This window comes from Telmatherina bonti, assembly GCF_933228915.1.
Source record: "Telmatherina bonti genome assembly, chromosome: 16".
NCBI classification, from domain to species: domain Eukaryota; kingdom Metazoa; phylum Chordata; class Actinopteri; order Atheriniformes; family Telmatherinidae; genus Telmatherina; species Telmatherina bonti.
Genome location: NC_136614.1, coordinates 23,645,448 through 23,658,676, shown reverse-complemented (window position 1 = coordinate 23,658,676; position 13,229 = coordinate 23,645,448). Strand labels below are relative to the sequence as shown.

Here is a 13,229-nt window from a genome sequence, read left to right as displayed (position 1 = left end):
ATATGAACAATATTTTGCCATATTGGATGAAAACCAAACGCAGAGCATCAGTACAAACACCTTATAGCTACTATGAAAGACTGTCATTGGTGGGTTTAGATTTGGGCTTATTTTACAGCCACAGGACCAGTTCTTCTTGCAGTGACTGAGTCACTGATTCCTCTGAATTCTACAGTCAAATATGAGGCCATCTGTCTGACAGCTAAAGCTTTGCTGAGACTGAGTCATTCAACAGGAAAATGATCCCAAACACAAAAACAAATCGACAAAAAAAAAAAAAAAAAACCTGTAAAAGAAAAAGAAACACAATGTGAGGCATTCATAACAAGTTGTAATTGGAGCGTTTTTCTTTTCTTCATTCTGTCGCAATTTGCCTTAACTTATGTTAAAAATTGCGCAACATAATGCCAAGCTGTTGATGATCTGCAGTTATAGTGTCTTATTTTTAGGCGTTGTAATGTTGTATTGTGAGTTCCCGTTATATGTAGAATAAATGCTGATTGGTTGAAATTTAGCTACAAGGGGCAGAGTACATGAAAATGACAAAATAACAAAGAGGCACAGGTAACATCTAAACTGGACAATCGTCATTATTTAAGTCGTTATATGACTTTTACACAAGGTGATCATATTGATTTAGACTTCTAACGTTTCCATAAAGTAAAGCCAAAAGAACACCAGAATCAGAAAAGACTGCACCAACAGAACCAAGAGCAGCTCACAACTCAGAGATTTCTGATGGCTTGTCCCAGGTGGCAGCAAAACACAACACCATATAGCCACACATTAGTGAATGGCATTGGTCTAATGAGGAGGACAGCTTGCAGAATGTTTGAAGCTTGAGTCGTCTTTTCCCCTTTTAAATAGTTCTTGTCTTTGCCAGGGCATGTCTTCAGCTGATCACAGACTGTCCTCCGGCCATTCAGGAAGAGCTAGACCTCATCTGTGCCCTCAGCCAGCTGGAAGACTTCGGTGTACGAATCCTACCACTGCAAGGTAATACAAAATGCTTGTGTGCTGCAGGAAATGTTCAATCAAATGTGCTTAAAGCTAGATGTGTTTATGTCACAAGGATGCACATACATCATCCAACCTGTCTTTCTTTGGCTGTCATCCCCTCCATATGTTGCTCCCCCTTGCCACTGTATCCAAATATATGGTTATTTATGGATCAACTGTTGAGCAAACAACATCTGCCTGATGGCCTAATTAGGACTGAAATGTTGGGTTTGCATGTGCGTGCTCTCCACCACACACACATTCACACTTGCACACCTTTTAAAATTTATGCTGCAGCTGTAAACCTGATCCATCTGTATTCACCTCCATCTCTTTTCCTTAGTACTTCTCTGGTCCCACTGGTTTGCTACCACAGTGGTTCCCAGTCATTCCTCTCAGTTAAAGGAATGAGCGAAACTGGAATGAAGCTCCTCAGCCCCTCATTGCCTAACTTCTGCGCTGAGGTGTTGTTTGCCCCTGTGACCTCTGCTCTCTCGCTCCCCCTCCTTTGCCCTCATCAAAATGAGCTGCTTGCACCAAAACCACTGTTACAGAGAGAGCCAGAACCCATCATTTCTCACTTCATTCCCAATCCTTTTTCCTTCTTGCCTCCTTCACTTGCAGAGTAAAAACAAGAGAAAGCTTTAAAAAGAAATTGATTTTAAGCAAAATAAATAAATGAAATGTCAGAGGAAGGATACCTTGGAAGAGAAAATGTAAGAAGCAGAGTTCTTTTCAAGAAAAATACTAAAGTTATTGCTTTTTTATGACATATGGACCAGTGATTACTGTCTAATGTCCATTTTCAGTGTTCAGGGTCAAACTGGCTCCAAAGCTTTGTATCCTTCGTGTTGTTGTACCATTTATTTAAACCGACTTACAGACATTCAGGAGCTGTACTCTTCACAAAATAAAAAGTACATTATTTATCTTACAAAAGCTCTTTCCTCGCATGTTTGCACTCTCAGATAAACGCACACAAGTATGAAGCAGAAGGATTTGAACATAGGTAATCCATCTTCAGTCTTCCTACAGAGCCTGAGGCGATGCTTCGTACACAGCACCCTCCCCAGTGTTCCCTCTAGGCCTCGCCCAAAGTGATGCCAAGGCTTAAAGATTGTTCAGCAGAGTGCAGAGGATTCAAAGTCTCTTGACATGTCATTTCACAAGTTTCTGCACAAATTTTGAAAAAATGGAAAGAGATTTTTTTTTCTCTCTCTAGTTTTTTCCTCTTAAAGTTTGAATCATGTTTTGGGAAGAAATCACAGCCATTCCATTAAAAATAAGTGACTAAAAAGTAAAACTAATATGCTATATGAAAGTATAGATCATTATATTGGTGTGGTTTCTTCTGCCAAGGCTGCCAAGGTTGATTTTTTTTTTGTTGGCATTGGTTTGTCTGTCTGTCTGTCTGTTAGCAACATAACTCACAAGCTATGGATGGATTTTGATCTATTTTATAGGAAATGTCAGAAGTTGAATAAGAAACAAGTGATTGGATTTTGGGGGTAATTTAGATCCAGAACATTTTAAAGGGTCTTTACTATTGTGAGATAGGGATACTCTGCCTTTTACAGCTATTAAGTCAGCCATTAACACCCAGAATCATTCTGTCAAAACATTACAAGATGACATGATGGTAGGTAGATGTTAACTACACTAACAGCTAACTCTGATGTCTGCCATTTGGGAAAAACAAAACAAAGAAAAAATAAATAAAACAAAAAATCCAGAAGAATTACAAGTTCAAGAAAGTTAATGTATTAGCTGACCAAATATAGAATTGTAAAGTATTGAAGAAATCAACCAGCTGATAAAGACTTTGCAGAATCCCTCCAGTTAAATAACTTGAAACTCACTTTCCAAATAATATTATTTGATATAACAGCAGCTGTAGGAAACAGTTTATATAAAGAATTTATGTAGATTTATTATAAATTCTGTATTTTGTTAAAGGTAATTATTTAGTTTCAGATTTATTAGCAGTTTATCACTTTTACAGATTTATTATCACTTTGCTTTTGGTGGAGAAAAAGGCAACCATTCCACCTCCACCCATTCCCAACAAAACCAAAAACAAACAAGGAAGTGCATCCCTCTGTTGGTTTTGCTCATGATTTGGACCCACGTGCTCATTTGTCTTTGTCTCAAGGGTCATGTTTTATCTTGCCAACATTTCTATCCATAAAACTGCAACAAGACTGGAAAACTGCTCATAATCACCAAATAGATTCCTCTGTTTTTTCCCTTTTCTGTTCAACTTTATTAATGACTTGAATCATTTTTGTCTCAAAGATAATCAGATTATAACATTAATCAATTAATCTTTACAACGAAAACACCTTGAACAAGCTTCAAACAGTTGTTAGATAACCAGACTAATGGAGTTGTACCTTTATTTATTTATGTCCTGTAGGATTATAGGAATGCAAGGCACATATATTATTAACCATGACATCACTGGGTTAGATGAGGCTTGGGCTGTGCTGGTGTGAATTATACGGCACTTTATTATTTTCCTGACATTATGACAGCAGCTGCTTCATCATTCACTCTACATAATTTCCGATCACTTCATCATCTGCTGGAACTTGTTCCAGATTGAATATTGTAATTAGCCAAACAAGTCTAACACTCTCCCCTCTTTCCCTTCCTTGTGTTCCTTCTAGTTCGACTGCGTTCAAACCGTCTATCACTGATAAAGGAGTGCATCGCTCACTGTTCCACCGCTTACAAGCAGTCAACCACTCTGCTCAATCTGGCCTCACTTCTCCGGGTGTCAGGTATATGCACAGTCTCACATCACCACATTCCTGCAACTTCCTTTTTTTTTTTTTTTTCTCCCTTTTTTACAAACAGACATATTTGAGGGTGAATTTAAATAAAAATGACCTTCTGGCATGACTTGTGAGATTGAATGAGTCTACATAGATGTAAATGGATGCATGCATTGGTACTTTCTGTAAGTATACTGACAGTTCTGACTTGGAAATTTGTGATTTTCAGCCTACTTAAACGCACACACTCACACACACCAAAGGAGCATTTACAGTTCAGTCAACATAAACATTACCTGGAGTACTCTCCAAGCCATTTTGTGCACTTAAATATTGTGAATTTATTTTTTTTTTTAAACTGTCAGAAACCCATTTGGTATACAGTCATTATACGTGTTTACCAGATATTTTTACTGTGTAAAGGGAGTGGTTGTTTCATGATGACATCTATTTTTGCCATTCACAGTAGACTTGACTGCATTATTATTGTCTTTTTTTTTCTCCAACCACATTTCAGTCCATCCATGCAGTCAGTTTTCTTGTTAGCTGATGAAATTTGAGAAAAAGTGGTACCTTTTCTGTGTTAAAAGAAGAATGTGTAGTTGTGTGTTGTACCTAGTATCTAGGCACCCACTAGTCGTCCTCTTTGAAGCTCTGTTTATTGCCTCATGCTCTTGAAAATCTCACAGATAAAAGTACTGCTCCATCTTTAAAGCCGAGTTAAGCTGGTTAGGAGGGCATTCAGCTTAATATGACAGATTTTAATTAGGATTTTTGGTTACTTTATTGTTGTTAACCCTTTCTTTGCGGGTTTAGATATGGAACAGACCTTGCCTTTAAGCCACTTACTACTACTAGCTGAATTGTAGCTTTACAGGAGTGCACACCAGTGCATTATTTGACAATAGAAACAAATATTTTGATGTGACATGACATTCTGGCAAACCTTACTGCACACTGTGTACTACTGTCATTTTAGTAAACAGATTTAATTTCCACAAGATTCTAGTAACTTTAAGCTTCTCTTCTACTCCCTTCTCGTTTTACCCTCAGACTGTCTGAGATTTTCTGTATTTACACTCCTCCTCTGCACAAGTGTTTACATCACATTTCTTCTTCTTGTAATTCCACAAGGGATTTTCTCTCCTTTGAATTAAATTTCCTATGGTGTGATTGGAGCTGCAGAAGCGCATACACTGCAGCACTGCAACACATCTACCTGTAATGCAGTCGGTTCAGCACATGAAAAGTGAGAAATCCTGGATGCAGATTTCACCCGTTTGATTAACTTGAAGAAACTTGTTAAGTCAACACTACAACCCCTTTTTGCTGTGACACCCACTTTCTTTGTGCAGAAAAAGTAAACTTTAACTTCGGCAAGTCGGAAATATCATTCTTCCTTTTTTGAACATCTCTGTCTTGCTGTTTATTATTCCTTTCAAAAACATAAGCTTTGCTTTTCTGCGTCGTCCTATCTCGTCTTGTCTGTCTCTTCTTTCTGTTGTCCTATGTCTCTTAACTCGTCGCTCTGTCTTCTCGCTCTGGGGCCTGTCAGCAGCTAAAGGAAGCCTGCTAACCGGCCTTGTGGCATTTCTGGGTCTGCGCTGCTCACATTCTGTCAGCAGGAAGCTCTCGCTGTGTGGCTTCAGAGAAAAAAAAGTAAAGGGAGATGAGAAGAGGAATAAACATATTTTTTTAAATAAATAAATGCAGGAGGGAGCCTTTTGAAGGGTGCATAGCTCTGGGGCTTTGTGGTGAATTTTTAATGTAGGTATCACCAGCACACCGGTTGGGAAAAACCCTTAGGGTCGGGTTCCTGCTTCGACAGAACTGCTCTGTGAATCATTTAGTATAGGGGATAAGAAAAAGAAATGTCCAGTTGAATCCATAATTATAATAGTCTGAATGTTAAAGCTTCTGTTAAGAGATCCTGGAAGAGTTTTAGGAGATTGTGTGTGAGTCTAAATTCATTAAGTTGTTTTCTGCTTTCTTGACATTTCTCACCTTTTCCTCACAGCTGGTGATTGGCCCATCAGGGATGGATGAAAATTTCAACCCGATTTGCATTATATCTGATTAAACCAGCTGACGGCAAACACTGAGGGACGTTTTGATTTAAATAACACAGGCTAAACACACATGCATCATCTATATTGAGGTCTTGACAGCTTTTGAAGACACACTTTTCACTGGTGACCCTGAACATTTTAACAAAACCCTCTTCCTCCCTCTTCATAAACACAGCGTTTTTAGCTGGCAGGCACTCCACATGCATACACACGCACACACACACACACACACACACACACACGCACACACTGCAACTACAAACCAGACACCAACAGCATCACATTTCTTCATTTTGGTATCTCCTTTTGATCGTCAGTGCACAAATTTGTTCAGAAGCTTCCTCTTCTGATTGTTCTGTCCTCTCCCCTTTTGTTTATTGAGATTTCACAGAGATCAAAGGTTGTCACGAGTCGCCGTGGATGTTAAAAGTCACACCTACTTCCACAAATACTAAGAGATCACTCTGAATTAATATTTCATCGTCCCTCTTAGAGATGAAAGGCTTGACAAAACCTGATTTAATGTGGACATTTGGTAACATGTCTCCGATCCGAAGCCTGGTGCCAGTATTAAAGGTGGACAATCATGGATCCCAGAGAGCCAGATGTCCACTGGCCTGAAGGTCAGCGTTTCCAACCCCCCACGATGCAGCCCCGGGGGAAGGGGGGTGCACAAGCCAGTGTTCTCTGTGGGCCGGTTCCTAGCCCAGATAAATGCAGGGGTTGTGTCAGGAAGGGCTGGGGCCAACAAAATTGTGCAAATATGGCTTCTGTACCAGATTACAAGGTGAGAGCAGGTGTTTGCTGTGGCGACTCTCTGAGAAAGGGACAAAGCCGGAAGGGATGGATGAGGATTCTTGGACTCCACTGTTAAGTCCGCAGCATATCACTTTCTCCAGGATTAAACAAATATATATTAAAGTGTGTTAAAGTATTGCAGCCAGTGTTTAAACTTTACCACAGAGCGTTTTTTTTCTTTTAATTTCTTTTAAGATGTATTTCTGGGGTTGAATTCTAGGTACTGGAACACTGTTGACCGTTACATTGTACTCTCCCACCACCTTTAAAAAAAAAAAAAGAAAAAAAAATTAAAATTCAGTAGCTTCTATGTGGTGACTTAAAGCTAATTTATTTTTCTATTTCATCTTTTAAATTTTGAATCCTGTTCTTCATTTGTGCCATTTAGGTTTTTTACTTTTTCCCTTACCTGTAATTGTGCAGCACTTTGGTTTGCTCTTATGTTGTGCTTTTCAGGAAATGGCATGGTAGAAGACTTACCTGTTTGTGTGTTGCATCTGCTGATTTAAATGGATGTTTGTGTGTTTATACGTCCAGGAAATGATGAAGCCACTCGGAAAGGCCAAGTGCTAATCCTGCTGGCAGAGCAAGCTCTCCAGTGTTTGGACTTCAAGGCCTCTTACATCCACTGCCAGGACCTCATGGCTGCAGGTTTGTACTTGATAGAGAATGGTCAGACATCGAGCACCTAAATTTTTACTTAACTAGTAAACATTTTAATCTTTAATAGGAGTTTTTACCTGGACTTCTCATGAACTGCCATCATGAACAGGGTTGTTAAATTTGCCAATTGATCTTGAAAAGAACTCTTGAGAAAGAAGTGGTTTCCATAGTATCCGGCCCGCTAAACGTCTTGAGCAGTACAACAGAAAGGAAGAGGCTTTTTGATAATGAAAAGTGTGAATGTCTTTCAAGACTAATGGCAACCACTGACATTTTGCAAAAAGCTCAGACAAGTTTAAGAAAAGGACACTTTGAGTTTTGTAGTAACTGGATTTAGAAAATCTCTTAGATTCTAGCTGTGGTTTTTGTTTCTGTGTAAAAAAGAGAAAAATTGCATTCCTCAGAACAGAATTAGTTTCAAACAGGATGAAATAGCAGGAAAGGACAATTCAACTTGTCTTTGAAAATGTCACCTTGCATGTTTTACATGTGCATTAAAACTGCTTTTATTATTTTGCTTAGTGAATATTTACAGTTCAAAAGTATTTTTCATTCAATTTCATATCTGCATCTGCTAAGAGACCGTAATGACAACAGTCAGCAAAATAAAGTGATAATTCCACTAGTGGACAAACTGAATGTTACTGGCATTGAAATGGAAAAATATGTGCATATATTGGTGTCAGCCTCAGCAATAACAGAAAATGAGAAATGGAAAATGTCTGATCTGTATTTTGGCTGAAATACAATATTGTGCATCTCTATAATGCACCAGCTTCTGATTGCTATGATGGTTTAATAAAATGGCAGGGTGGCTGCTCTCACCTGCTTGACCTCATGCCTACTAATGGTCAAAGGCTATGTGCCTCTAAACACCAGCTCTCAGAGGGGCTTCTGTCTCAGAGCAGTAATTACCTGCATGTCAGCTTTCTCAATCATTTTTTAAGGCTCACCCAATGACAAAGCTGATCATATTTTTAAAAAGCACTTTTGTTTTCCCTCAGAATTACTGAAAAATCATTTAATACCAGAGAATTTTGGTGTTAATTATCCTTGCATTTTGAAATGCAGTAATCTTTAGGGGATTTAAAACAAAACCCATGATTGTGTCGTTTCTTTAGAAAAAAATGTTTCATTTGCATTAAATGTAGACCACAGTGTAATGTGGGATTTTTCTTTAAGGCAGGTATTGGAAATAAAACATCTCAAATGGTCAAATTCAGATAGTGTCCTCCATGTGGTGGTGGGGGGTGTAATTGTCATTAGAACAGAGATATTTCCTGTGACTCGGTTGAGAAAATTAGAGTTAAATTTCGGAGTCTTTCCTCTTTCCCAAGTAACACAGAAGCGGTGCAGAGGAGAAAAGTGTCTCAGAGAATACATCATCAGATAAGAAAGATTCTTCTTTATCTTTGAACACTGAAGTAATAATGTAATCTATTGCAAGAAAAAATTCAAGGCAGCGTGTTCATGTCAAAATGTGATGAAGCTAGAACAAATACAACACCATTACTACAGAGTGTTTCAGTCTGACATTTTCTGTTTTAGACGTTGGAATATATTAATCCAGTTGGGGCTGGGAAGGTTTATTTTATTGTACCCTTTCATATCTTCATTAAGTCTTTGGTACTTCAGCTTTGGATTTGCTGGATTGTTTTGTGTGTGCTCTGCTGTGCGTGCTAATATGTGCAGAGGGATATCTGAATGGATTCAGGCTCGATTAAAGATGGAAGGACACTTTGATTTAACAGCATTTTTCTTCCTCTTTCTCATAAACTGACCTTACTTGACCATACCGCTCATCTTGTTTTTCCTCCATCTGTTCTTTCCCCAGGTTACGGACCAGCGTGGGAAGTGTGCAGTTTGTTTGGTCAGTGTGAGGGTTATGAAGACCTTCAGGCACGACAAGAGCTGTTAGCTTTCTCTCTCACTCACTGTCCCCCCGACAACATTCACAGCCTTTTGGTCGCCTCCAGTGACCTGCAAACTCAGGTTAGACCTGTCAAACATTTTTTTCTTTTTGATATACATGATCAAGTTAGATGTTTAGTCACTGTGAACGTGCCAGTTGTCACGATGCAGATATATGTCTAAATACACTGCTCGAAAAAATAAAGGGAACACTTAAACAACACAATGTAACTCCAAGTCTACCATAATTTCTGTGAAATGGAACTGTCCACTTAGGAAGCAACACTGATTGACAATCAATTCCACATGCTGTTGTGCAAATGGAACAGACAACAGGTGGAACTTATAGGCAACTGACAAGACACACCCAATAAAGGAGTGGTTCTGCAGGTGATGACCACAGACCACTTCTCAGTTCTGATGCTTTCTGGCTGATGCTTTGGTCACTTTTGAATGCTGGCGGTCCTTACACTCTAGTGGTAGCATGAGACGGAGTCTTCAACCAACACAAGTGGCTCAGGTAGTGCAGCTCATCCAGGATGGCACATCAATGCGAGCTGTGGCAAGAAGGTTTGCTGTGTCTGTCAGCGTAGTGTCCAGAGCATGGAGGTGCTACCAGGAGACAGGCCAGTACATCAGAAGATGTGGAGGAGGCCGTGGGAGGGCAACAACCCAGCAGCAGGACCGCTACCTCCTTCTTTGGGCAAGGAGGAACAGGAGGAGCACTGCCAGAGCCCTGCAAAATGAGCTCCAGCAGGCCACAAATGTGCATGTGTCTGCTCAAACAGTCAGAAACAGACTCCATGAGGGTGGGATGAGGGCCCGACATTCACAGGTGAGGGTTGTGCTTACAGCCCAACACCGTGCAGGACGTTTGGCATTTGCCAAAGAACATCAAGATTGGCAAATTCTCCACTGGCGCCCTGTGCTCTTCACAGATGAAAGCAGGTTCACACTGAGCACATGTGACAGACGTGACAGAGTCTGGAGACGTCGTGAAGAACTTTCCGTTGCCTGCAACATCCTCCATCATGACCGCACAACCATCCATGTGCTCGCCATTAATTTTGAGTATAACCCCAAATCCAGACCTCCATGGGTTGATATATTTGATTTTCAATTGATAATTTTTGTGTGATTTTGTTGTCAGCACATTAACTATGGAAAGAACAAAATATTTAATAAAAATATTTCATTCATTCAGATCTACAACGTGTTACTTTAGTGTTCCCTTTATTTTCTTTGAGCAGTGTACTTTTCTTTCTTTTGTAAGCCAAGAGGTCAGGCAGCTGTCTCTGCCATTTAACAGCGTCCGATGTCTTTGCCGTAAGAAGCTGTTTGGTTGGTGAATCTGAACAGAGTGGACTCGCCCTTGTTGCTCTTATCAGCAGTCACATCAATACACACCACCGACTTGGCTCCACTGGCAGCTGTACATTCCCATGACATCACAGAGCCTTCACTGTGTTTGACAGATGATGTGATATGATTTAGAACGCAAGCTTTTCTTCCTCTATAATCTCTTCCTGCCATCATACTTCTAGAAGATAATGTAGGTGTCAGCTGTCTGAAGAATCTTTGTCCAAAGCCGGACAGGCTACATGGTCGGCGTGTTCTCGTTAAGCCTTATCTAGCATATCTGTTTTTTGGGAGTTATTTGTGCTGTGCATCCTGCGGGAGGGCCCTCTGGTTCAACGGGTCGAGGTATTAACTTCCAATCAAGCTTTAGCATTGGAGACAAGGAAGCCGTTTTTCAATTGCAGAGTGACGGGACCCATCCTTAATTATTCAAGTTCACATTTTCACTTAAAAAAAGTAATAAAATTTAATGCAGTAAACCTTTTGTATTTGTAATTACGAAGAAGTTTCTCTGTAGTAGACTTTTACAATAACACACCTTCTTCCTTTAAAAGCATGCTTTGCTTGGATATCAAGAATTTTAAGTCTTCTCTTGTGTTTTCTTCCTCTGTCTGTCCTGCAGGTGTTGTACCAGGCTGTTAACTACCAAATGGAGCCTGGCCTTACTGGCACTGGACAGGAAGTCGATGAGTCAGACTCTCAAAAGGTTTGTGCCCGTTGTAATTTTCCAGCTTTAAGTATCTGTTTGTTTATTTTCTGAACATTGATGTTCTTGCTCTATGTGATCTTTGTCTGAACCATTTGCTCGACTGTTCCCACGTGGGTGTGTTCAGGTCCCGCATTCACTTTGTGTGTTTCCCTGCTGCTCTATATTTGATGAGGTGTAAATCTAATGTTAAGGTTGCTCAGTTCTCTTTGTTAATTTATGCCCTTTCTCCCCCCTCTCCAGCACTGCCAGCTTTATGATGACTTGAGTGGGCGTTAATGTTTCATGACTTGCATTGCATCCCCTTTGTGTGTGTGGATGGAAAATCGTGCAAAGCTATCTGTTGTCATTTTATTGTTATATTGACGTCCCTAGTTCTTATTTCTGTCTATTTAAACCCTGTAGATGTTTTGCACGATGGATTTGCATTTACGTTTCTGCCTTCGAGTGTTTTGTTTTTTATTCTTTTAATTCTCTGACCCTGCGCACCCTGCCAAATAAACTATTGATGAAAGACTCTAAACAAATTGGACCCAGCCTACAGGCCCTAAACTCTGGAATATAACTGGAATATTTTTAAGTTTGGCAGTAATTGGCACAGCATTCAATGTTTTTGTGTGCTTTAAAAAGCAATCCAAATACCATTCGTTTGCACTAGAAGGGCTTTTAGTTGGAAAATGGTCTTTATTGGTTTTATTGGTCTTATTGGTCATCTCAAATGGCTTAATAAAATCTGCATTTAAACTGTGCAATGATGATCATGTAAGTGCAAGAAACCAGAGATACTTCTTTTGCTTGTATGATTTTTGGCACATTTCTACGCACATTTCTATTCCCAAGTGTCTTAATTAAAGGGCAATGTTGTACCTAAAGAGACTCGCACAATAAAGCAAAGCTTGCACTTTTTGAGGTGTTCCACTTCCAACATTAAAACACAGATTTATAATAATATACGTCCATTATTGTACTGACACATAATCATTTGTCAAGTGTATTTAGAATCACTAATTAACCAAACATGCATGTTTTTGGACTGTGAGAGGAAGCCGGAGTATCTGTGGAAAACCAACGCATCCATGTGGGAAAACTTTCAAACTTCAAACTAAAAGGCTTCACCTCCGATACACACCAAGAACTGTTGTTTCTTCTTCTAATCATCTGTTTATTTAGTAATTTAGTCTGTTACAGTATGGTTGTAGCAGTATTCTGATTTAGCATTTATAGTTGTAAAAAGCTTCAAATTAAAAAAAAATTGTTGTGCAGAATAATATTTTATCTGTCAAGTCTGTCACAGTGGCTGCAACTAATAAGAACATTTTGTCTGTCTGTTACAAAATGTAGCCTCATATTTTTTATCTCGCTTTGCTCCAGAACTCTGCGCCCTCTTTGGGATTTCCTGTGAGGACAGCAGGAGAGCTTTTGCACAAAACTACAGCCAGGACCATGGAGGTGCTAACAACCACAGGACTGACCACTAAAGCTGTGCTGACTGCAGTCAGTGACCACCGCTGGTGGAAGGAATCACTCAGCTACCTCCGGCCACTGCATGTATGAACACACTCATTTACTTGTTATGGATGAATAAACTGTATTTGCATTGTAAACTGCATGATCTCGCACCAAACCGTAGCAAAGCAATAACCGTGAAAGTCCATACTTAATGTTTGAATTTTAGGTTTGTAGAGCCTGCATGTGTTTCGACTGCGTGCACGTGAAAAGGTGCAGACAGCATCTTTCACACTCATCCTCCCAGACTTCATAAGCTTTATCTTAAAAAGCCAATCAAGGGCTTATCTTTTGCATAATTCATTGACTGTCCTCCTGAATATTTCAGTATATGGTAGTTGCCAGCATCTGGACTGGCTAGGTGGTCACTGGGGTGAACCATGATGCTGTCTCTGTTGTTGGCAGCTAGTGAAGAGAGGGCTCTCACAGTCGCTAGTTTGT

General features: G+C 39.7%; 1 protein-coding gene across 1 annotated transcript in view; it reads left to right on the top strand.

Moving 5' to 3' along the window:
* nbas (NBAS subunit of NRZ tethering complex) overlaps positions 1–13,229 on the top strand; it is a 181,537-nt gene that overhangs the window by 77,761 nt on the left and 90,547 nt on the right. Inside the window, exons 32-37 of the mRNA XM_079255987.1 lie at positions 884–996; positions 3,669–3,782; positions 7,181–7,294; positions 9,141–9,298; positions 11,199–11,282; positions 12,654–12,830. Of these exons, the coding sequence (XP_079112113.1) occupies positions 884–996; positions 3,669–3,782; positions 7,181–7,294; positions 9,141–9,298; positions 11,199–11,282; positions 12,654–12,830 (760 nt within the window). The remainder of the gene's footprint in view (positions 1–883; positions 997–3,668; positions 3,783–7,180; positions 7,295–9,140; positions 9,299–11,198; positions 11,283–12,653; positions 12,831–13,229) is intronic.